The sequence below is a fragment of the Anoplopoma fimbria genome, chromosome 13, assembly GCF_027596085.1.
Source record: "Anoplopoma fimbria isolate UVic2021 breed Golden Eagle Sablefish chromosome 13, Afim_UVic_2022, whole genome shotgun sequence".
In the NCBI taxonomy this organism is placed as follows: Eukaryota; Metazoa; Chordata; class Actinopteri; order Perciformes; family Anoplopomatidae; genus Anoplopoma; species Anoplopoma fimbria.
Genome location: NC_072461.1, coordinates 27,336,786 through 27,362,170, shown reverse-complemented (window position 1 = coordinate 27,362,170; position 25,385 = coordinate 27,336,786). Strand labels below are relative to the sequence as shown.

Sequence of the window (25,385 nt, the reverse complement as noted above, 5' to 3'; positions counted from 1 at the left end):
GGCCGTCGCCATCTTGGTTTTTTGCAATCGCCATGTGTTTTTTTTTGCCATTGACATCTTGGTTATTGACTGTTGCCATGTTAGATTTTGGCCGTCACCATCTTGGTTTTTGGTCATCGCTATTTCTTTTTTTGCCGTAGCAATCTTGGATTTTGGTCTTCAGAACATAACTTTTTTGCAACCAGAAGGGACGTTAGAGGGTGGAGCTAAAGAAAACAGAATAATAAACACATTTCTTGGCGACTAAAATGTTTAGATGAACTATTATGAACAAATGGAAAAAAAAGAAAAGATTTAGGTTTAAGTGAGAGGAGACGGCCTCCTGAGGATTTAAGACACTTCAGCATTGACTTCACTTTTCAGAACGAGAGGCTACTAGATTAATGACAGAGTTTCAATCAATCTGGAAACATGTTATAGTATTTAAAGGACATTTTTTCTTGATTGTCTGAAAGAGAGAACATAACAACAGTTTTGTTGTGCGTTTAAACTTTATTTTGTAGTACCAGACTTCACCAACATCCAGGCACTTCACTGGCTGAATCTTGGAAACTTTGTGGTTCATAAGACTGTGCAATCATCCAAAAAAAGACACAAACAATCCTACAAATACTGTCCGCCTCTGGTAGCGATTGTTGTGGCTTTAAAAGGAATTTATTGGCAGGGTAAGGAGTTTGATTATCACCAGTAATACTCTTACTGTCCTGAAACCTACATACTAAAAAACACTGATATTTGAATGGAGTCTGGTGGGAGTTAACAGGCAGTCTTCTCCGTGTACAGTACAGGTTCAACAACTTTAAGGTCTCTGCAATTTCATTAAAAAAATTAAACAGAGTAGAAAATACAACTGAAAACAAAAGCTTGCAGAAAAAAAGGGAAAATAAATCTTAAATAGTTGATCAATATTCAGTGGATTTCTCTTTTAACAACACTGACTGCACAGTAAAGATGAACTGTGAGCTACAGACTTCTGACTATTATGCGTCTGTGAGAAAATCCTCCTCATGTACTCTACTTGTTAATTCAGCTAAACATGATTTTCTTGCATTTGAATTGTCTCGACTTGTAGGTCTTGCTGCAGGTCTTCACGCACACAACAAATCATTACAATCATTAATAAGTTGTAAACAATTCAAACTCTTGGCAATATTTCAGAAATTAAAAGTATTCTTTTCAGCTTACTGACTTCTCATCACACACCTTGCCTTCACAAAGGCAGAGTGAGTCTCAAAAATACATCAGGTCCATATTCATCTTCATAGAATTAAAGTGCACTTTGAGTGTGTTTGAACACACAGGAAACTTCTTTACAATACAAGTTACACTTATGACACAAACTTTGTTTTTTACAGATCCTATCGCAGTTAAAATGCACTGAGCTGCAGGTGAACTCTGCTTCACCTCTTCCTCTTATGGGCTAAATTAAGCCTTTACTGCCCCCTAGTGGCAGAACTGATGATGTGCTCTAAAAAAAAGCTGCAGGACAGAAGCAAAACTAATTTCAAGTAAAATTGAGCTGCAGATTTCTTCCACTTCTAAAAAAAGAGAAATACTTGTGGACATTGTGAAGACACTGAGTGCAGCTGCTGATAATGTAATGATAATTGGGTTCATATTTAAGGATATGTAATGCTAGATATCATTTGAAATATTGTATATTGTTAAATTATGTTTATAAAATTTGGTTCAGCGCCCATGGTGATGAAAACAACGTGCTTTCTCCAATCTCACCTGAATTATATCCCAATCATTCAGTGTTGAAGTGAAATGTCTTCTTCTAATAATCCATCTGAAACACTCATTTTCTTGGGAGATGTATTTATACTCCCTGTTAAACTGCTGCACGCTGGAAATATTAGATTTTTACCCCACAAATTGAAACATTCAGACTTTGACAAAAACATTAAAAAAAACATTGAATCCCTTTTTAGTGACGCTCCCAAACAAAAATCAGCATAATGAGAATAAGAGGCGTTGCTGCTTTCTACTGCTGTCAGTCAGCACCAAACCTCCACCTGTGGGTGAACTGGGAATGGACCAGCGGGACTGTATCAAAGTGAAAGGATGGTGTGGAGAAAAGCAATAAATACTGAATAAATAAAGTGATGGCAGCTAAGACTCTAGAGTTCATAAATGAAAGGAGGAGTTGAGGTAGAGCGTCACATGACTCCTGGTTCAGACTGACTGATGCTCAGGGAATAAACTCTCCTGCGCTCACAGCTGGACGTGGACCGATGATGCCTTCAGGGACCCTCCGCATTGACAGCGTTCAATTCCCCCCTGAGTGCAGTGGGCTGCTGCTCTGACCTCCATGGTGGGAGAAACTGATTTGAGATCTGTTTCCTCCTCACTGACTTACCTCCAGAAGAAGTGTTCCCCCCCGTTTCCATCTTTAAAAGAGTTCTCTTCCTCTGCTCACAGGAAGAGGTTTATTTTGGCGGGGACGGCCTTGCAGCCGGTGGTGGAGAAGTAGTGTCCCTTGACGGGGGCGTAGGTCATGTCGCCGCCGACCGCCTCCACCACGTCGCCGCGGCCGCAGCTGCCCCGCTGGCAGAGCTGTGATTGGACGCAGCGCTCCACGTGGCGCCGGCAGAGCGGCAGGAACGGGACGAAGCGCGTGATGAGCTTCTGCTTTATGATGCCGGACCGGAAGAACCCGCCTGCAGAGAGAAACTCACTTCAGTCTACTCCATCAGAGACAAGGGGCTGTTTATTATTCACTAACATGCAGCCCTGCAGCTCTAAAATATTATGGATTTGAATTATTGAATATTATTTTGGAGCATTTAACACCTTTTCCAGTTCAATCCTTAGTCCAGAAAATATTAAAGATATTCAGTCATTGTCACAAAAGACAAAGAAAAGGCAGCACAAGTTTTCATAATTAAGATTAATTTGTGACTCTATATAAAGAATATGTTTTTTTTGTTATGCACCAAAGGTTGGGAACAAACTACCGTCACAAATAAGACGAGCAGCTTCTGTTAGTTTTAAGAAAAAGCTCAAAAGATATTTTTTACAATCTGGCTTTTAATTTATTCCACCTTTTTCTAACTTTATTATTATTCTATTACTTTTTATATTTCAAAATAGTTTTTTCCACTATCATCTGGTATTATCCTCTTTCATATCTCTATTTTTGGATATTGTTATTTAATGTTTTTGCTTCTCGTATCCTGTTTTTAAATACTTGTTATTGATTTTTTCCACTTTGAGCTGCAATCCCTGTTATGAAAGATGCTGCATAAATAAAAGGTTATAACTATAATTATTATAATGTGTAAATAGCTGAGCTCTAAGAATATTCTCTGAACAATACCGATACAGAAATCACTAACTCGCCCATATTTGTTGAATAAATTTACTTAGTGAATGTAAACACATTTTTAATAAACAGCAGAGCTTTTCTCAAACTTTACTTCACTGGTGAAAAACCAACAAACACTCGTGGCGGTGATCGTATAAATCCATTATCTTCTCCAATCACTGGCCTGATGAAGCGCTTAGCACGGCACAATTTCAATAAGCATTTTGATACGTGAATGTTAAAATAGAGAAAGAAAGCGTTGCGTTTAAAAATAACTAGTTAAACCACAGAAGCGACTCACTTGCTGAGCTGTTGTAAACGGCCCGTGCGATGGCTTCCTGTAAGTCAGAGGACCTGATCTCCTCTCTGTCCCGTCCGGCCTGCCGGCTCTCCAGAGCCTTTCTGTTGATCACCTCCTCTCCTGTGGTGCTGCAGGGAAACACGCACAAAAACAGGCCATTCTAACTTCCTGTTTGACTACAAAAAAAGTCATCCCTGCAGCATGTATGGCCATGGTGAAACAGATTGGAACGCTCCCTTAATGCACAGATTCTATTTTGTATTTTCATTTTCACAGCATAAGAGATGCTTTAACGTTTCAGAGTCTGTTGAGACGTTTTGCCTTTTGGGAAAAGTGTTTGTTCAGTGTTTGAAATGTTCCTTAGTTTTTTTAAATGAAAACTGTTTTCAATAAAAGTACCAAAGTTACCAGAAGACTAAATGTTCCCTCAGTGCCCAGCAGGAGGTTTTGTCTTTGCGCGTGTGTGTGTGTGTGTGTGTGTGTGTGTGTGTGTGTGTGTGTGTGTGTGTGTGTGTGTGTGTGTGTGTGTGTGTGTGTGTACCCGATGAAGACGTAGATGGCCTTGCGGTAGTTGGTGCGAAACACAACGTGGGAGGGGCCGAGGAAGGGCTCCAGGACGTCGATGAGCCCCGGAGGCATCTTCTCCATCTCGTCAAATAAGAAGACGGAGCGAGCGCACTCCGTCAGGTTCCCCTGCACCCAACTCTTCAACTCCTCCTGATAAAACAACAAACAAAAGCAGGGAAAGTTCAGTCCTGACGGCAGCTCCAAGGGCTGCAAAACAAATCCTCACATTTCTGTTCCTTCATCAGCAAAATGAACAAATCCTGCATCTGACGTTTAATCTTTACTCTGCTTAAATCCAGGTTAACAATGACCCCCCCTAACTCACCCTGTACTGCTTGACCCGGTTGGGTAAGGGGAAGTGCAGCGTGGGAATGAACTGGTGGACGTACGGGCTGCTCATGGCCGAGCCGTACAGGTGGTTTCCCAGCATGGAGCTGACCAGCGTCTTCCCCGTCCCGGAGGAGCCGTGGAAGGACAGCACCAGGGGCCGGTCGGGGTTTTTATTCTGAAGGAACCTCCCCACCTCCTCTGACACGATGTCCTGGGCCAGATGTTGCCCGTACACATTCTTGTAGAGGTCCCACTCCAGGTCTGGTTGTCAGGAAATAAGGACAGCGGAGATGCTGATGTTACAAAGCGTCCTAGTTTTAACCAAAACACTTCAAACTTGTCTCCCTTTTGCACCAAATTAGTCCAGGAACTAAGGAGCCACAGGAAGTGGAATTAAGCAAGAAACTGAAGTCCCTTTGCACAGGAAACAAAAACATACTTTCGCAGCAGGCAGAGTTTTTGGTCTGAGGAACTTGTTTTAGACCCCCGGTTAAAAAAAAGACCATCAAGGTTCCAGAGGTAGAAACAAGACCGACGCCACAAATTTGGATTTGTGCATTCAAAACCTTACTTTAAAGAAGCATGCAAGTATTATCAGCAGAATGTACTGAAAGTATGAAAAGTAAAAGTATCGGTTGATCAGTTAAATGTTTTACTATTTTGTTAAGCATTTTAGCTTTACTTCCACCCTGAAGCCCTTTTGCTTTCTCGTTCTGCAGGTTTCCATGAATCGTTGTGGTACCTGGACCGTAGTCGTGCCTCCTGCTGTGAGCCGACTGACACCCACTGCTACTTCCATTATTATTATTAGTCACATTACTATCCCTATTTTCATAACTATAATTCTACTGTAATAATTGCTGCTGTTATTATAAGTAGTCTTATTATATGAATCATTTATGTCATGAAGTACTACCCTGAGCCTTCCTCGTTGCACTTATTGTATTCGTATTAGTTTGTTTCTGTACTTTTGCTCTGGTTTATGCTTTGAGATGCTTGTTTAAGAAAGGAGATGCACTTATGACTTCTGGTGACTAGTAGTTCTCTTGAATACCTATGTTGAATACACTTCCTGTAAGTCGCTTTGGATAAAAGCGTCTGCCAAATGACTAATGTAATGTAATGTAATAATGTAATGTAATGTCAGATACATTGAATGTGTTGTATCTCTGTTATGCTGCTCATTCTGTACACATGACATCTATTGCATTCTGTCCATCCTGGGAGAAGGATCCCTCCTCTGTCGTTCTCCCAGAGGTTTCTTCCTTTTTTCTCCCTGTTAAATGGGTTTTTAGGGGAGTTTTTCCTGTGCCGATGTGAGGGAAGGACAGAGGATGTCGCATGTGTACAGATTGTAAAGCCCTCTGAGGCAAATGAGTAATTTGTGATTCTGGGCTATACAAAATAAACTGAATTGAATTGAACGATTATATCTAAAAAGTACAATATTTATCTCTGAGATGTAGTGAAGTAAAAAGTAGCAGAGAATGGAAATGACCAAGTAAAGTACAAGTACCTGAAATTTGTACTTATGTACATTAATTGAATAAATGTACTTTGTTACATTCCCCAATTATACAATATATGGTTTACATATTTATATATATATATATAAATATATATAAATAAATATATATATAAATATATATAAATATATATATAAATAAATATATATATAATATAAATTTATATATATAAATATATATATAAAAATAAATATATATAAATACATATATTTTTTTATATATTTATATTTATTTATATATATATAAATATATATATAAATAAATATATATAAATAAATATATATATATATATATATATTTAAATATATTTATATTTATATATATATATATATTTATCTATTACCATAGAATAAATTGAACATTTAATTAAAAAAATGTTATACCATAAACTAAATAACTTTAACAACAAATTGTTACTGTCAACGTTCAATAAAGTTTTGCTCTTCAATGGTCAGCTGACAACAGACTTCCGGGGTTTGGCTAGCTAGCATAGCAGCTAACTCACCAAGCACTGCTTACAGACTGAACTAACCCCTCAGGAACATTTTAGACTCAAACACCAGTTACAGAACCCTTTCATCACTTGAACAGAACTCAGAACACGTGTTGTACATAAAGATATTACGACACTTTCGCCTTTTTTCCAGCCTAGCTAGCTAGCTAGCCGTTAGCTCGCTTACCTCTGATGTTGGGCTTAAAGTCGCAGTCGCAGCTGTCTGAAATGCTGCAGTAAAGCTTCTGAAAAACACCGCAGACCGGGCTGCAAAGGTATAAAAGCAGCACAGACAGGACGGCCAACATCTTGGCTACCTGCTGGCAGAGAGAAAACCCGTAGAAACCCGTAAAAACCCGTAGAAACCCTCTCCACAACGATAACCGCCCGGTTTGTAGTTTTTCTACGTCACGGAAGGCGTCCATGAACACGTAACGTGGTGTCAGGAGAGACTACATTTCCCAGCATGCGTCTGGCAGGGACACGTTGGAGGCTCACAGTCCAGAATCAAAGCGAGAAACACATCTGGAAAAATAAATCCAGTGTTTTATTAATTATCATTTTTAATTAGTAAAATATTAAAATTGTAATTTATATAATTATACTGAACATAATGCACTGAAAAATAAATCCAGTATTTTATTAATTATAATTTTTAATTAGTAAAATATTAAAATTGTAATTTATATAATTATACTGAACATAATTGAAAAACACTGCAGAAAAATAAATCCAGTGTTTTATTAATTATAATTTTTAATTAGTAAAATATTAAAATTGTAATTTATATATAATTATACTGAACATAATTGAAAAACACTGCAGAAAAATAAATCCAGTATTTTATTAATTATAATTTTATTAGTAAAATATTAAAATTGTAATTTATATAATTATACTGAACATAATGGAAAAACACTGCAGAAAAATAAATCCAGTATTTTATTAATTGTCATTTTTAATTAGTAAAATATTAAAATTGTAATTTATATAATTATACTGAACATAATTGAAAAACACTGCAGAAAAATAAATCCAGTATTTTATTAATTATAATTTTAATTAGTAAAATATTAAAATTGTAATTTATATAATTATACTGAACATAATGGAAAAACACTGCAGAAAAATAAATAGAAAGTTTTTTAGCAAATAATTCAACAGAAAATAAACTTTTAAGGCACTTATATTAGATAATTATATTTATAATGACCTTTAATTTGTATACAAGTTAACCATGGTAAAAATAGAACATCAAATTTAAATTTAAATTACACAGCAGAGGGTGCTATTATTCTGGAAAGTGTCTATTAGAGAGCTATTGCGCATTAAAGTTTATTTTTGGAGTACAGAAAAAAATGGCCAGGCGGGTAAAAATGAACCAAAAAAGAACTTTGCATGCTTTAATTGTATTTATGTGTGTTTGTGTATTTATTTTTTTACTATTTTATTTTATTTTTATTTTATTTTATTTGTATTTATTCATTAATTTATTTATTTATGTATTCATTTATTTATCCATTCATTTATTTATTTATTTTTCTATTTATTTATTTTTTCATACATTTATTCATTTATTTATTCATTCATGCATTCAATTATTTATTCATTTATTTATTAATTAATTAATTCATTTATTTCTTTTTTTCATTCATTTATTTGTCCAGTCATGACTACCAGCATTGGAGGGTATGAAACTTTTTAATGACTGTTAGACCGCTACTTTAGAGAGATATAGGTTTCATCAAGAGAGAACAATTCTGTGATCTTTGTGTTTGTAAAGGTTGTCGTGATGGTCTTACTGCTCCTTCACAGATGTGATCACGCCATCTAGAAACACAACGCTCACATTTCATAACACCTTCGAAAACATTAAAAGAAATCCCCAAATTTCTTCAAAAAAGTTTTGAGGATAAGCATCAGCTATGTAAATGAAAGGTGACAGTTTCATCCAATAAACTGGCTTGACAATGAGGTAAACATGTTTTTAAATTTATTTATTATTTATATTTACATTTCAGATAAATATTAGACATTAATACTATGCATTGACAATTAATAGAAAAGCTCAGTTCAAACACTCCCAATTCAAAAAGTGATAATGTCAAGAACTCTATATATTTTGAAGGGAACATGAACAAAAATAAACTAGACTTATGATCTGACCCCAGTGCTGATTACAGCTTCAGTAATCTCATCACACATACATTAAATATTCAAATGAGAAAATCCTAAGGATTTACACATGATGATACACATAATACAAAAAAGAAAATATTAAAGTTGATACGATGTTATTCTGTTATTGGGTTGTACAATATGACATACATTGTAGATTTGGTGAAGGTCCCGCCTTCAGGCTTCAGACATAAACACATTTCTAACACACTGAGGCTCAGCCTCAACGTCATGAAAACACAAAACTTCCTGTTTTGTTTCTGCTGAACAGAAGCAACAGAATGTGGCACAGTACTGCATAATTAAACGGATATCTTCTTTTCACATTTTGGTTCATAGTCGAGTAGATAAAGTCCTCATAATGGCAGATATAGTTGATTTATTGACACGTTAAAGTTCTCAGTTCAGATTATAGATATTGTAATGAAGATGGTGAATGAGAGTTTGTGAGAAAACAAAACACCAAATCAGATGCGAAGACTGGGAATTCTGCAGATTCTTGGTTTGCATCGTTTGGCCTCCAGGTTGCATATAATGGTGTCTGAGCTCATCACCCGGATAAACAGAGTTGATGAAGTAGAGGTCGGGGGGGTCAGTGCGGTCTGACGGGCGGCTCCAGCCGGTTGGACAAGGCGGTCAGCACCTGGTCAAACTTGGCGTACCTCAGAGCCTGGCTCTCCTCGGCTCCCCTGCTCCCCCACAGCAGCCTCATCTGGAAGTCGGTCAGGAAGAGCTCCAGGACCTCCGGCTGCTCCTGGAAACCTGGAACAGCAACAACACCAACAGCAGATAAACATCAAAATATACTTATTTACTTCTAGTTATTTTATAAACATTTGTTTTTCATTTTAAACCCATTTTTTATAGGAAATTCTTAATCAAATGCTAAATTCAGGTAAAAAAACAACAGGAAAAAAGGCACCTTACTTCACCTGGATGCAAATTTAGTGCAAAAAAATCATTGTCTGAAGAAACATATTGTTCAATAATCATATAAAGTTTGTCATCTCTTAAAGGTGCACGAATGCAAACATCTGGCCACATGCTCCAAACACGTAGGGGTCAGCATTTCACCTCTACTACTGGGTCCAATCAATCTTAATTTACAGTCATCAGTTATCAAAAAAACAACAACTACTAACTAACAGCAAGAATACGCAAAATTCAACCAAACAGTGGAAACTGTGAGAACTGTTAAAAACAACACTGCTGTCATATAATCTTTACGTCAAAGTAGCAGAAACAACAGACAGTGACTCACTATCACCTCTAGAGGTACGAGTGGTATTACAAGACAGGACGGGCCGCGGCTAGCTGGTTAGCATGCTAAATTAAATCAGCGTATCCTCATACAACTGTTCGTATGATAACATATGAAAAGTTATTCCTCATTTTTCAGGCGTTTTCCAACAAAAAGTCCAGCAACACGCGTGTCAATTTCTGCTTGTAACATGAAGACGGTATTCTCAAAATAAACACTTTGTTAAGTTTAGGAAAAGATTGTCGTTTGGGTTCAAATAACTACAGAAGTGCCGTTACTGAAAGACACAAGTTACTGAGGTAATAAATCAAGTGAGAAGTAGGGTCATTTTCTCATAGACTTCTATACAATCTTACTTCTTTTTGCAAGTGGAGGAGTCGCCCCCTGCTGGTCAGTAGAGAGAATGCAACTTTTAAGACACTTAAGCATTATCTTCACTCTGCAGAACCGGAGGTTGCCGGCTGGTAGATACTGGGATATTCTCCAAGTTTATTTACATATGTCATAAGTCTAAAAGTTTGAAATCCTTCAAGTATTTATTTACCGTCTTTACTTTAATTTGGTTATTCAGAATAATGCACCACTCAGTCTCGTACCTTGCAGTTTGCTCTCGGCGTTGGAGCGGTAGATGCCCCCCAGCTGGGCGATGGTCCTCGCCGCCCCAAGGTGGAACATCACCACGTCCACTCCGACCTCCGCCGCCTCCCACGGCTCCGCCCCCTCACCCACCGCCACGCTCTTCTCCAGCAGGTACAGGAGGGGCAGGACGTAGGGGAAGGTGGTGTTGGACAGCGGACAGCTCTCTGGAGGACGGAGACACAGAGACGGTCAGTGTTTTATGTTAGAAATGGAGGCCGTGCTCTACAAACTCTACAAACGGACACACACCTCTGCCGTCGTTCAGGCTCTTCATAAACGGCCTCAGCGTTTTCTCGTAGAGGATGGCGCCCTCTGTGTGTCGCTGCCGTAACGCCGTCCAGGTCTGCTCCAGACGGGACACCTGAGAGACAAGAAGACGTTAATACCTGGCAAGAAATGTAACCAGGGATTTAAATGAGAGCTGAGAAATATATTTAGAAAGATTGTTTTAACTCACACTGGTGTTTAAACGCAATTAAACTGAATATCTTGCTTCTTTAGAGTTTTAGCTTTAATAGAGTATTTGGTATTAATTTATGGTAAGTAATCCATATTGGGATTAGACTGGATTTAACGTTCATCTTGATTTACCTGTACAACATGAGATAAATAAGAAACTGTAAATGCAGAAGAAGAAGATTTTAATGAAAAATGAAAATGTTTGTGTTTTGTTTAAATTTTTGTAATTGTTTGTATTTTTACTACTACAGGTGAATATGGTGCAAACAGACTATTATATGGTCATTGATTACTTACATCACGTTTGTTTTTGTATTGCAAGTTTTCTGAAATTGCGTTTAATGTGCAAATGAGGCATTATTTTATCAAATATGTGCACATTTTCATACATTTCCAGAACAGATATCTTAACATAATAATAAAACCTGATAAAGTCAGGTTCAAAGTTCTTGTTTCATTTTATTGACATATTAATGTCAAAGGTTTGTACAGAGGGAGTTTTGGATATCTTTTTATCACTCCATAAATCAGAGAATACTGTCAACAAATCCATTTTCTCCATGTTCTTAGAGAAAACATGTTGTAAAGATCAGGCTGTAGAAACCTTCAGAATATAGATATGAATGAAGCTGTAAAGTTTGGTGTATGTAAGAGCTACTGAAGTTGAGATTTCTGCCTTTAAAGAAAACGTCCTTTAAAGAAATGTTTAGTTAAATTACAGACATGTTGAAGACACTACAGGTGAATAGGGTGAAAAAAGAACTAATAGATATCAACATGAAACTTCACCAGATGATTACTGACATTAAGATGATTATTTTTTGTATTACAAGTTTTCTGAAATGTTATGTAGGTTATGTTAAGTTAAGTAACTTTTGGTGAATTTAGGAGAAATCTACAGACGCAAATAGACAAAATAGTAATAATAAAGTGTAGATTAGCCCCTAAACTATAAAAGTTATGAAATGACATGTATTGTAAAGGGGCAGGGAGGGCTGAGGAAGCAGAGTAAATACTGACATGTATTATAGATCAACACAGTCTCAGGTGATGCATTCATGTAATTGTTTTAAGGGAGGACAACATGAAGAACAATACTCTCCCTCTTCTGTTATAAAGGTAAGCCTTTTGTGATATCTAACTTTCCATGTCACGCTGCCAACTTCGACTTTGAGTAAACAATAAACTCTTGTGCTGTAATAGCATCAATCAAAGATAATGCAGTCACGCTAGAGTATTATCGCCGTGCAGCAGTGCTCGTTGTTCTTTCATGCACACAGGTAAGGGCTTATACTGCAGGTTTTATTGCAGATATCATAACCTGTTAGTCTCCCAACTTTAACCGTTAGTTCAAGTTCAGCTGTTGCATGTCATGCCCTCCCTCCCTCCCTCTCTCTCTCTCTCTCTCTCTACCCATGTTTGCTTTCTGTCTCTTTCAATAAAGGCAAACATACATGATTATGATGCATGCTCACCTGCGGCAGCTCCAACGCTCTCATGACAGCAGCAAAGCCGAACATGTCGCCCGTGGTTCCCTTGAGCTCTGCTGCGATTTGGATGATTTTGTGCAGCAGGCCGGCCCTCTCCTCGGTCGTCCCCGTGCAGCCCAGCACATCCACAGCCAACACGGTCGCCATGGTCTGGAACCTGCAGCACGGCGGAGAGGCTTTAAGAGCTGAGCTCATGAAGCAATCACATCGGATCTAGTGCGAAATACTCACCTGCTGTTATTATATATTATATATCATATATATACTATGTTATGTCACATGTCTAGGGCTTTTATTGTGAAAGGTAGTAGACCTGGCCTGTACTGCCTTTGTCAAGGTTGAAAGGAGTAATAAAGGTTTCTGTCTTGGTTCAGACTACTTGTTTTTTTTCATTTAACATGGGCACAACTTATCCCACTTCCACACAACTTGAACTCAGAATAATCTGTATAATAAACAGTTTGAAAAACTATATTGAAGCTCTTTAATTAATTGCAGGAAGAAATAAAGCCCCCGTTGTGTAAAGGCCTTTACACTTTCATTCATTTTCATCATTCCAAGCTGCACTTCGCCAGGTTAAGGTCCACCTGCTAATAATTAACATGTAAACTTTAGCATGTAGAGGCCTATACACACCAGGTTGTGACGAATAAACAACATGTCTATACCTATGTTGAATACACTGATTGTAAGTCGCTTTGGATAAAAGCGTCTGCTAATTGACTGTAATGTAATGTAATGTAAATGTCAAATATTCACCTGCAAATGTAATATGTCTAGGGCTTTTATTGTGAAAGATAAGAATTATTTTCTTACATGGGCATTTTTGTGGGGCTTTTTTGTGTTTTGGGCCTTTTTTTTTTTTTTTTTTAAGTTAAATTGACAGATTACAGCAGCTACAGTTAGTTAAAGTAAATGTAAAAAAAAAAAAAAATAGATTTAACAAAAAGGCGAAAAATGAAACTTGTTGATATATTATATGCTTTCTGTATTTGATCAAATCCGTGGTAGTCTGCAGATTTTGGGGGATTTGAGTGTCCAGGATTTCTGAATCCTTACTCACCTCTCCAGCAGGTCCAGTCTCAGCTGTTGGCCGTGTGGCAACGTGAGCAGCTCCATCCCAGAACTAACTCCCATCATCCTTTGCGCCTCCGGAGTCACCTCCAGAATTCTGGCCACCTTTGGAAACACAGACAAATGTTTTACTGGTCTACTCTTGACTGTGTCTCTTTATATTTTAAATTAGATTATTTTAATGCACAGTATCTATGAGATATCGTGTTTTTCTAATTCATCTTATAGTTAAGTTGTTAAGGCTAATGGTCAAAGCCTACGACTCCCAATCAGTTTAAAGTGGCGTTTATGTCGGCCTGATGAATGTAAGTCCAATATTCTCTCTCTTTTAGCTCCTCTTTTGGTCTCCACCAACTCCTAAAACCGCCTCTGTCTCTTAAGATGCTGGATGTTCCACTTCCTTCTCTAATTAGTCTTTAACTGGGTCTTTTTGCTGCCTGTTGCATCTGGAAACGATGAGAGCGGTGAGACTGAATCAGTCTCACCGCTCTCAGAAAGGTTTGTTGAAAAAACACAATGAGCTACTCTTCTCTCCATTATAAATAGTCATTTTAAGCTTAATCGTCAGCAGCTTCAGACAGTACCATGCAGTCGGCCTTGGTGATATGTTTGGCCGCCGTTCTTGGGTCGACCTCGGCCAGCAGCTCCTTCATCCGCCGCAGGATGACCACCTCCAAAGGTTTGTTCTCCCTGGGCATCAGCGGCGACTGGTACCTGCTGGGTTTGAAAGTAGAGACCGTCTCCACCACCGGCGACAAGTACACGTTCTCGTCATCGATGCCCACCGATCCTTCCTCCACCCGCAGCCTCTCCACGTAGCTCTGGGGGCCCGGGTACAGCTCCGTGTAGCAGCTTCCAAGATCATCAGAGGACGGAGGGTCCTGGTTCGGGTGGGGTCGGGGTCCGTCGTTACACTGTCGGCGGAGGGTGTTGTTTGGTGAGGTCAGGGGTCGGGGGGTATCCAAGCGCCTGGAGAGGGACGGGGATGGAGCCACGCTGGATGCCCGGCTGCTGCTGGGGCTCCTAGAGTCTGAGGCTGGAAACGAAAGCATATTTCAGTCCACTTTTACTCTGTTGGTCCATCAAACGATGAAGGCGTTAGTCAGTTTTCAGGAAAGGCAGATTACGGAAATGCCAATTGGTTCTTATTACTTCTTAGCAGGAGCAGTTTTTATCAAAACAAGCAGGTGGAGATGGTGCATTAGTTTTGGGACTATTTTCAGCAGTGGATGAATCCACACTAAGGTCAAACCAAAAAAAGAGCATTAATAAAATGGTAAATGGTAAATGTACTGTACTTGTATAGCGCTTTTCTAGTCTTCCGACCACTCAAAGCGCTTTTCCATTACTAATCATTCACCCATTCATACCCATTCATACACTGATGACAGGGGCCACCATGCAAGGTGCCACCTGCCCATCAGGGTCTCTCTAATCATTCACACCCATTCACACACCGATGGCACAGCCTTCAGGAGCAACTCAGGGTTAAGTGTCTTGCCCAAGGACACATCGACATGGACTGCCGGAGCCAGGGATCGAACCGCCGATCCTTTGATTGGAGGACGACCCTGCTCTCCACTGAGCCACAACCGCCCCAAAAAAATAAAAATAAATCTAAAAACAATTTTTATCATTGGAGATGCACGTGCACGTACAAACACAATATCAAAAAGTAACAAATATCTCCAATTTACATATTTTCAAGAAATACAAAAGAGACAGAACATCAAACAAAAATAGAAAAATAAAAGCACCCAACCGAACCACTCGCCTAAAGAGGATCGGAAAAATGTAAATAATGATACCTTTTTTTAAACTCATTTGACCATAGGCAGGTTCCTGATCAACATCGATGACAACATCAGACATCAAAACAGAAAAAAAAAAAATGTCCATGCATGTTCACGTCTGATCGTTTCTTTCTTATATATTAGCTATTTCCACCAGGAAAAGTTGACTTCTTTTTTTTTCCTCACACAATGCTTCACATCAGTTAATGAGTGAAACACATTTGTTTTAATGTGTAATTTATTTGTCTCGGGGAAATCAATGTTCATGTAGTACTCAACAACCATGACGAAGATGATTATATATTTTCTATGTGTGTGCAATGTCAAGATTACTTAATGTTGTAATGGTGTTTAATTATATTATCTTTGTTTTTAAATCAAATCGCTTTTTTTTGTTTCCTCTGTTATTTATTTATATAACACCTTTAAACATTTTTCTATATTTAACCTGTACAATTAGATGTTTATTAAGGCAGCCTTTGTGTTTTCTTATAATTCATTTCTTCACAATAATAATTAAACCAAGCATCAGGTTCATCAGGTTCATTTTCATCCTTTGTCTCATATTAACCTGCCACCACAGATCACTCTTATCTCAGTACTACATCTCATGGTCAGGGTTCAAGGTTGCCACATGAGACTTTGATTCAGCCCTCTCTTGTGTAACTAACCTGCTGCTGCTGCTGCTGCTGCTGCTGCACACCACACACACTCTGAACCTTCGTCCTGTTCAGTGACAACACCCTCCTGAGAGCTGCTCTAACCGTTGGCCAACTTTCTGTCAGTCAGCTGTCTGCTGCGAGGGACGCTGGACGCAGAAACAACGAGCTCGTGTTGAACACAGAAAATCTGTTGACTGGTGACGCTCTCGGTAAGTGTTTACATCCAAAGGTCGAGACCAGCGACAGAGTTTTACAGGCTTAAATATGGAAACCTTGGCATAAAGCTGCAAAAACGTTTTACTGATGTTTCAGTGCAGTTGTTTTTGTGCTCATGTTGTATCGCCGTGAGGAATGTGTGCATGAATGTGCAGCTAAACCCTGAGTACTTGCAGATGTCTACCGACTTCCAGATGTTTCTGTATTGACAAGCTGGAGGAGAGCATTTTTATGAATGTTTTGCACAACCTGGCATCACACGGTGCTCATTCACAACTATGGTATTACTGAAGTTCAGCTTTTTAACTGTGAGAAGACAAAGTTTAGAGGTTTGGATGTGCAGACTCGCTGCAACAGGAAAAATGGTAATTAAAGCAAGAGCACTGAATTATTTTTGGGAACAGATGCATGTCAGCTCACGTTTCCTGTTTGCAGAAATATGAGGGTAAGACATTTTCTCTCATTTATAAAGAGACCATGCACCTTTGCTACAGGTTGTCTTGGCTATTCAATGCATTGCCTCAACTCTCAGGTCTCCAAAAATGTTATTTATAACTTTTTATAAGAGCCCAAATCATAACGTCCTTGCACTGTTTTTATAAACCTTTACCAAGGTGTATAATTATTTTAGTATCATAATTATTTATAGTAGAAAAAGTAGTAGTAGAAGTAGTGGAAGTAGTAAATAGGTGTTATCTTTACTGACCCTGAGTAGAATTTACTTTTGCTGATACAAAACTATTTATTAACATGTTTGAAACACTGTGAAGGTTAAGCTGAACAGTTTCACCTATATGTGAAAACTTGTTTGACCTTTGCCCTAGTACATATTAAAAGGGAGCTGCTCTTTAATCCCTTTTACATGTACATGTACGGACATGTACATGAACACAAAGCTGTGAAACCTGAGAGAGGGAACATCTAAATAATCCAAACCCGCTTTTCTAAACCTCCTGGGAATAAGGGGCAGGAATTCCCACATTGTGTGGTTGTGTAATCAGGAAATGTGATAGTTACATAAGTCTTGCAGCAGTGTGCTTCCGTTTGCTGAAAATCCTTTGTGGAAAACCTTGTAGTGATCTGAGTCTGCACTGTATTGGCTGCACTACTGAACTAGATAATCTTTGCTATCAACTGGGAATAAGTGATATTTGTTTAACCAATATTCATAAACCCTTTGCACTGGTGCTATTTTGAATTGTCTAGCACTGGGCAGTGTTACTTCCAAAGTCAACAGGCAAGACTGGGCATACATTAGATACTGCAGGTTATGTAGTAGAATAAGTTATGTTGCCTAAATCTAACTAAACTGAAAATAATAATAAAAAGCCCAGAAAATAAAAATAAATAAAAATATGCTTCACACAGGAATGAACTCTTGGTCCTACATTTGACCCATTCATCCACCAACCTTCTCCCTACACACACTTCTTTGCTCTTTATACTACAACTATTACTGTTACAACTCAATAAAAGCCTTTCAGCTAGAAAACTGTACAAAACAAGTATCAAAGGTGCATATTCATCCTGGTCGGGTATAAATTGCTTAATAGCTGCAATGTTAATGCTCAAGTATCTACGTGACGTAAATGTTATTCTCTAATCATTTCTGCAGAGGTCTCTGTATGGACATGCAAAATGCGGCCCAAACTTAAAGTACCGTACATGACATCGGTGCATGTGAGGACATGTGATCTCGGTATCCAATGCAGTATAAACAGAACTACAAGCATGTCTATGTCCATTTTGCAGTATATCCAGCCAAATACACTTGATTAGAAAAATCCCCATTTCCTTTGACTGACATCGTCTTGCTTTTGATTTTTGAAGGTGTCCTTTTCGGAAACTCAGACTTCTCGTTTATCCAACTTCTCGGAAACAGTTCATCAAAATTAAAATTTGAGGTGACAAAAACATCTGTTTACAGATTGACTATTCGCGTACTCTGGTTAGAGTGTTTGCAGACGACACAGCTTGCTGTATCTCTAAGATCCTGGACTTTGTGAAGTTAATCTACATTTTCATCTAACCACTAACCAGATTTAACAAATTCCCACATTCCAAATGCCAGGTTCCTCTGTTCCTCAGATGATGCTTTCCAGGCTACTATGATATAAAACTAAAGGTACTGCAGATTTAAGATGAAATATGATTCAGCAACTAAACGGTGCGTCTAATCCAATCATATTTTATATAGGTAATCTAATCTACAATTGAAGTACTTCTTAAATTCAGGACATCTACAATACAGTTACTTCATATAATAAACATTCATTCATTCATTTTCCGTAACCTGCTTATCCAGTTAAGGGTCGCAGGGGTGCTGGAGCCGATCTCAGCTGTCAATGGGTGAAGGCAGGGTACACCTGGACAGGTCTCCAGTCTGTCGCAGGGCTGACATATAGAGACAAACAACCATTCACACTCACATCCACACCTACGGGCAATTTAGAGTCTTCAATGAACCTTAGCTGCATGTCTTTGGACTGTGGGAGGAAGCCGGAGAACCCGGAGAGAACCCACGCTGGCACAGGGAGAACATGCAAACTCCTCACAGAAGGCCGTCTAGCCCGGGAAATTAACCTGGGCCCCTAACGATAATTTGCAAATGAGTCCAGCATCCAGATGTATGTTCCGTTATTTGTTAAGTTTATTCATACTCTTGCACTGTAGAACTGTAAAGTCTTTTTGAGCAGGACGGATCTAACATTCTTACATCTCTTGTCAGAATTCCTTTCAGAAATGTACCGACCGGCCTTGGTGGCACTTGCGGTGCTGCTCTGCTCTTCACTCTTGGTAAATGGAGGGAAAGTCTTGGTGTTCCCTGTGGATGGAAGCCACTGGATCAACATGAAAGTCATTGTTGAGGAGCTTCACACCAGAGGCCATGAAATCACAGTCATGCGGTCATTAGACAGCTGGTACATCAAGCCCGAGTCCCCCTTCTACAAGTCCATCACAGTAAATTCCTCTGCTGGTTTTGATGAGGAAAGCTTTGGGTTATTTGTAGACACAATGATAAACATGCAGCGGAATGGTGCTTCGATTTGGGCTCGTATATCTCTGGAGTATGAACTAGTGGAACAGTTCTATCAGATGAATAAGCAGATGATTGAGATGATGGGGGAGATGTTTGAGAATACCACACTGATGCAAAGCCTCCGCGACGCCAAATATGATTTGGTTCTGACAGACCCTGCCATTGGTGCAGGGGTACTTCTTTGTCACCGTTTGGGTCTCCCACTTGTCTTAAATGTGAGATGGACTATTCAGGGTGAGGGGCATCAAGCTATTGCACCTTCCCCAATGTCATATGTCCCAATACCAGGGGCAGAGCTGACTGACAAGATGACATTTTCAGAGCGGGTCAAGAACTTAGGTTACTATTTCTTCACACATTTTCAAAGTTGGTATGTCACAGATTCAAACTACAAACCATTCGTCCGTCGTTACTTTGGAAATGATGTGCATTACATGGAGCTGTTTCAGGCAGCAGACATCTGGTTGATGAGGAATGATTTCACCTTTGAGTTTCCACGACCCACAATGCCAAACATCGTCTACATGTCAGGATTTCAGTGCAAACCCTCCAAGCCCCTGTCTAAGGAACTAGAGGACTTTGTCCAGAGCTCTGGTGAACATGGCGTTATTATTATGACATTGGGAACATTGGTGGCAAAGCTTCCTGAGGACATCGCTGAGGACATTGCCGCTGCTTTCGCCCAACTTCCTCAGAAGGTGATCTGGAAGCACAAAGGCAAAAGACCATCCACCCTCGGCAACAACACGTTACTCTTAGACTGGCTGCCTCAAAACGACCTCCTGGGTCACCCAAAGACCAGAGTGTTTGTAGCCCACGGAGGTACCAACGGAATCCAGGAGGCCATCTACCACGGTGTCCCCCTGGTCGGCCTGCCCCTCATGTTCGACCAGCCTGACAACTTCTTCAGGATGAAAGCAAGAGGTGTGGCCAAAGTCCTGGACATTGCAACTGTGAACAAAGACATCTTCCTGGAGGCTCTGAAAGAGGTGCTCTATGAGCCAACCTACAGGGAGAAGATGAAGACGCTGTCCAGCCTGCATAGAGACCAGCCCATGAAACCACTGGACCGGGCCATGTTCTGGATCGAGTTCGTCATGAGGCACAAAGGAGCGGCACATCTAAGGACGGAGTCCTACAAGATGTCCATGATCCAGTACCACTCCATTGATGTGGTGGCGTTCCTGCTGGCAGTTATTTTGCTTGTATTAACTGTTTTTGTTTTTGCAGTTAAGTTGTTTTGGCGAAAAGTGTTTTCTAGAAGCAAAGTGAAAAAGGAATGATGAATATTCTGCTAAATAGTTTACTGGATCCTGATTTTTCGCCAAAATATCAAGAAACAATCCTAAACTGTTCTGTTTGTTGAGCAGGACACAGTGTTTCATTGGTATCCTTACATGCCTCAGAGAGTGATGAATTTACTTACGAACCTCGTATTATCTAATGACTTCAGCCAAAGAGGTCAAGTTTACGCTCTTTGTTTGTTTGTGTGTTTGTCGAATAGCAGAATACCTCAAAAATCGATAAATGGTTTACTATACAATCTGGTTTTAGGTTGGACCTTATGTCAGCGATCAGTTTTTAGTCAATAGACAGGAGTTTTTTGCAAGATTTCTTGCAGGCTTTTTGAAGAAATAAAAATAATTTTCATTAACTGCTGCACTTATTTGAATGTAATGAAATAAGGTTAATTTTATAGAAAACTCAAACATTTATCTCATGATTTTATATCTCTATGGCTGGGCAATGACTCAATATTGTTTATGTTTTTCAGTGATGATATGATGTTGTCATGTAAATCGTTCTACAAATTCATGATTTTAAAGTAAATATTTCAAGCTGTAAATAAAAAATACAAAAATGATTTATCGATTGATTGATTAATTGTTTTAAATAAAATTGGTTATTTTGTATGTACTTTTGCATACATTCAAGGATTAAATTAATGTATTATCGTGTGCCAGGAGACTACAAATATATAATGAAAAACTTGCATCCTAGCTGCTCCCTGGTCATGAACTATGTATATACAGTGGACCATATATATATACAGTATACAAATACAATCACACATATTCTTACGTATTAACATATATGGTATACAATAAAAAACTATAAGAAACATTAGAAAATATCCTTATTAATATAATAATTAAAACTATTTTGTCCAACCCTATCCGTCTTCTTTGTTTATTACGTCGATGCGAAAGCAAATGCAGGTTAAAAAATTCTTAGCATTTTCCACGATTAGATATTGAACTAATCACCTGTACAGAGTTGATGAAGATCTGTGTGACAGCTTAAAGTTTGTAATTTGAATTTTTCTTCCTGTTTTTCCCTTTTTTTCTAGAGGTGATCGAAACAAATATTTAATTGAATCAATTCATTCTATAAGATAAGATAAGATAAGATAAGATAAGATAAGATAAGATAAAATAAGATAATCCTTTATTAGTCCTGCAGTGGGGAAATTTACAGGATTACAGCAGCAAAGAGGATAGTGCAAAACAAGAGACATAGTAAATAAAAAGAACACAAGATCAAAATAAGTATTATAAATAAGCAAATGAGCAATAAAAAACAGTAAAAAAACAGTAAATAGTTTACCGAACCAGCAACTTATGTTGTCATCTTGGTCCAGCTATGTATCAAACATGTTACAACGTGGGAGTCTTTTTACTCTCAAAGTTGTATTTTCTTCCTGATAAATTAAAACAATGGACTATAAGTATGTACATAATGTAGAGATGCTAATAGTCAACACAAACTTTTTTAAAACTATGAAGTGGCTGAAATTAGACGACCCTATTCTCAATTTTTTTGTTCTTTATGCTCAGTTATTTGTTAAGTTGATGCATACTCTTGCACTGTAGAACTGTAAAGCTTTATTGAGCAGGACGGATCTAACATTCTTACATCTCTTGCCAGAATCTCTTTCAGAAATGTACCAACCGGCCGTGGTGGCACTTGGGGTGCTGCTCTGCTCTTCACTCTTGGTAAATGGAGGGAACGTCCTGGTGTTCCCATTTGATGGAAGCCACTGGGTCAACATGAAAGTCCTTGTTGAGGAGCTACACTCCAGAGGTCACGAAATAACTATTTTGAGGTCAACAGACAGCTGGTACATTAATCCAGAGTCCCCCTACTACAAGTCCATCACGTTGGATTCCTCTGCTGGTTTTGATAACGAAGGCTTTGGGTCATTTGCAACTACAATGATGAACATGCGTCGGAATGGTGCTTCGCTTTGGGCTCATATATCTCTGGAGTATGAATTTGTGTTAAAGTTCTATCAGATGCACCAGAAAGTGGTTCAGATGGTGGGGGAGATGTTTGAGAATACCACACTGATGCAAAGCCTCCGCGATGCCAAATACGATTTGGTTCTGACAGACCCTGTTAATGGTGCAGGGGTACTTCTTTGTCACCGTTTGGGTCTCCCACTTGTCTTAAATGTGAGATGGACTATTCAGGGTGAGGCACATCTAGTAATTGCACCTTCCCCAATGTCATATGTCCCAATACCAGGGGCAGAGCTGACTGACAAGATGACATTTTCAGAGCGGGTCAAGAACTTAGGTTACTATTTCCTTCTTTGCTTTCAAATTTGGTATGTCACAGATTCAAACTATAAACCATTCGTCCATCGTTACTTTGGAAATGATGTGCATTACATGGAGCTGTTTCACGCAGCAGACATTTGGTTGATGAGGAATGATTTCACCTTTGAGTTTCCACGACCCACAATGCCAAACATCGTCTACATGTCAGGATTTCAGTGCAAACCCTCCAAGCCCCTGTCTAAGGAACTAGAGGACTTTGTCCAGAGCTCTGGTGAACATGGCGTTATTATTATGACATTGGGAACATTGGTGGCAGAACTTCCTGAGGACATCGCTGAGGACATTGCCGCTGCTTTCGCCCAACTTCCTCAGAAGGTGATCTGGAAGCACAAAGGCAAAAGACCATCCACCCTCGGCAACAACACGTTACTCTTAGACTGGCTGCCTCAAAACGACCTCCTGGGTCACCCAAAGACCAGAGTGTTTGTAGCCCACGGAGGTACCAACGGAATCCAGGAGGCCATCTACCACGGTGTCCCCCTGGTCGGCCTGCCCCTCATGTTCGACCAGCCTGACAACTTCTTCAGGATGAAAGCAAGAGGTGTGGCCAAAGTCCTGGACATTGCAACTGTGAACAAAGACATCTTCCTGGAGGCTCTGAAAGAGGTGCTCTATGAGCCAACCTACAGGGAGAAGATGAAGACGCTGTCCAGCCTGCATAGAGACCAGCCCATGAAACCACTGGACCGGGCCATGTTCTGGATCGAGTTCGTCATGAGGCACAAAGGCGCGGCACATCTAAGGACGGAGTCCTACAAGATGTCCATGATCCAGTACCACTCCATTGATGTGGTGGCGTTCCTGCTGGCAGTTATTTTGCTTGTATTAACTATTTTTGTTTCTGCAGTTAAGTTTTTTTGGCGAAGAGTGTTTTCTAGAAGCAAAGTGAAAAAGGAATGATGAATGCTGCAAGGTAGTTGTTTCCCTTTTTTCTGGATTCTGATTTCTGGTAAAGAAAACAAAACAAACGGGACATGGGGACGGCCCCTTACACGAGGTCATGTTTCTGTTCTGTTTGTTTGTCTGTGTTTGAGAGTTAGAAAGATATTCAAAAAATCAGCAAATAACTAAGTAAGAGATTGAGTGAATTTGTTATGTTTTAATCCAGAAATGCTCTTACAGCTTTTTAGTTTGTGATGAGAATTTGTCTTCCTGTTTTACATTTTTGAGCGGTTACTGAAACAAATATTCATGCTTAGTTTGTTTAGTGTCCACTTCTGTTAAAAACATTACATAATTTGTTAAACTTTTCAAAGGAAAACAATGGACCATACAACTGTGATTACTGGATCGTAAAAGGTCTAGAACATTTTGTTTATTAATAATGGTTATTGTCTCTGTTAAATGAAGGTTAACTAGAATAAATGGTGACATATTATATTGCAGCTCTGTTCCCTGAAGCAGGTGTTATCCTTAACTACAACAGCCTAGAAGCTTAATGGTATCTTCTTACACTACTTTTATAGCTGAACTAGTTTTGGGTTATAGTAATCAGATAGCACTTGAAGGACATAGCCATTGTGTTTGAAGTTCCTGTTTATTTCTCACAATCACTTGTCAACAGCTTCTACAGCTTTCAACATGTTATCATGTTTTTTTAAAGATTTTCTTGGGCATGTTGCCTTTATTTGAGAGCCATCAGTGTAGAAACAGGCAACTTGGAGACAGAAGGATATAACATGCAACAAATGTCCCCAGCCAACTGTTTAAGTTGTGGTTATGCAATATGCGGTCTAGTTGATGATTAAATATTGTTCGGGATTTTTTGACATTGTTGCACAACTGCATGTTACATTACATTACATTACATTACAGTCATTTAGCAGACGCTTTTATCCAAAGCGACTTACAGGAAGTGTATTCAACATAGGTATTCAAGATGTTAATGTTAATTTGTTACTAGAAGGCACAATGACTACAATATTTTGTTTAAATGATTAATAATGGGTGTTGTCTCTGTTCAATAATGAAGAATTAAAATAAATGGTGACATATTAAATTGAGCAGTCCAATGGTGTCTTCTTACACTATTTACAAAGCTGAAGCAGTTTGGGGTTATTGTATTCAGATAGCACTCGTAGGACATTGCCATTGTATCATGAAGTTTCTGTTCATTTCTCACATTTACTTACTGTTCTACAGCTTTTAAAAAATGTTATTGTGTTATGATGTAATATGCTATGATATTTTCCTGTCTATTGCCAACTTGCTTTTGGCAAGTTTTCTTTATTCGAGAGCCAACAGTGTAGAAACAGGAAACTAGGAGACAGAGGGGTTTGACATTCAGCAAAGATCCCAACGCAACTCTGTACGCTGCGGTTTTCTTATATGCAATGTGATATCTGCTTTTATTTATTGAAAAGCAGCTATATTACAATTACATATATTTGGGGATGTGACCAAGTCACTGTTTTGCAAGTCAC

At 38.8% G+C, this 25,385-nt stretch overlaps 4 protein-coding genes across 4 annotated transcripts in view; 2 read left to right on the top strand and 2 right to left on the bottom strand.

The window, feature by feature from the left end:
* Window positions 1-482: 482 nt before the first annotated feature.
* Window positions 483-6,912, bottom strand: tor2a (torsin family 2, member A). Its single transcript, XM_054611170.1, has 5 exons — window positions 6,715-6,912; window positions 4,504-4,769; window positions 4,153-4,328; window positions 3,612-3,739; window positions 483-2,663 (listed from the first exon to the last, which is right to left on the bottom strand). Exons 1-5 carry the CDS (start codon window positions 6,833-6,835, stop codon window positions 2,419-2,421), a joined length of 936 nt encoding a protein of 311 aa, XP_054467145.1. The 5' UTR covers window positions 6,836-6,912; the 3' UTR covers window positions 483-2,418.
* A 1,604-nt stretch (window positions 6,913-8,516) lies between these two features.
* Window positions 8,517-25,385, bottom strand: part of sh2d3cb (SH2 domain containing 3Cb) — a 35,092-nt gene continuing 18,223 nt past the window's right edge. Inside the window, exons 7-12 of the mRNA XM_054611039.1 lie at window positions 14,213-14,664; window positions 13,618-13,733; window positions 12,540-12,711; window positions 10,855-10,966; window positions 10,563-10,769; window positions 8,517-9,467 (exon numbers count right to left, since the gene is read on the bottom strand). Coding sequence (XP_054467014.1) covers window positions 9,298-9,467; window positions 10,563-10,769; window positions 10,855-10,966; window positions 12,540-12,711; window positions 13,618-13,733; window positions 14,213-14,664 — 1,229 coding nt within the window. The 3' untranslated portion in view covers window positions 8,517-9,297. The remainder of the gene's footprint in view (window positions 9,468-10,562; window positions 10,770-10,854; window positions 10,967-12,539; window positions 12,712-13,617; window positions 13,734-14,212; window positions 14,665-25,385) is intronic.
* LOC129101293 (UDP-glucuronosyltransferase 2A2-like) lies at window positions 16,208-21,161 on the top strand. The gene is made up of 2 exons (XM_054611041.1): window positions 16,208-16,292; window positions 19,028-21,161. The coding sequence occupies exon 2, from the start codon at window positions 19,042-19,044 to the stop codon at window positions 20,620-20,622; it is 1,581 nt and encodes a 526-aa protein (XP_054467016.1). The 5' UTR covers window positions 16,208-16,292; window positions 19,028-19,041; the 3' UTR covers window positions 20,623-21,161.
* On the top strand, window positions 16,214-24,939 carry LOC129101292 (UDP-glucuronosyltransferase 2A2-like). The gene is made up of 2 exons (XM_054611040.1): window positions 16,214-16,292; window positions 22,268-24,939. Exon 2 carries the CDS (start codon window positions 22,282-22,284, stop codon window positions 23,860-23,862), a length of 1,581 nt encoding a protein of 526 aa, XP_054467015.1. The 5' UTR covers window positions 16,214-16,292; window positions 22,268-22,281; the 3' UTR covers window positions 23,863-24,939.

Bases quoted from the DNA above. Each gene is read 5' to 3' on its own strand.
- tor2a (XM_054611170.1), bottom strand. From the start codon at position 6,835: ATGTTGGCCGTCCTGTCTGTGCTGCTTTTATACCTTTGCAGCCCGGTC. The intron at 4,770-6,714 runs GTAAGCGAGCTA...CCTGACAACCAG, and splicing joins CTTTAAGCCCAACATCAGAG to ACCTGGAGTGGGACCTCTAC. The intron at 4,329-4,503 runs GTGAGTTAGGGG...TTGTTTTATCAG, and splicing joins ACCGGGTCAAGCAGTACAGG to GAGGAGTTGAAGAGTTGGGT.
- LOC129101293 (XM_054611041.1), top strand. From the start codon at position 19,042: ATGTACCGACCGGCCTTGGTGGCACTTGCGGTGCTGCTCTGCTCTTCA.
- LOC129101292 (XM_054611040.1), top strand. From the start codon at position 22,282: ATGTACCAACCGGCCGTGGTGGCACTTGGGGTGCTGCTCTGCTCTTCA.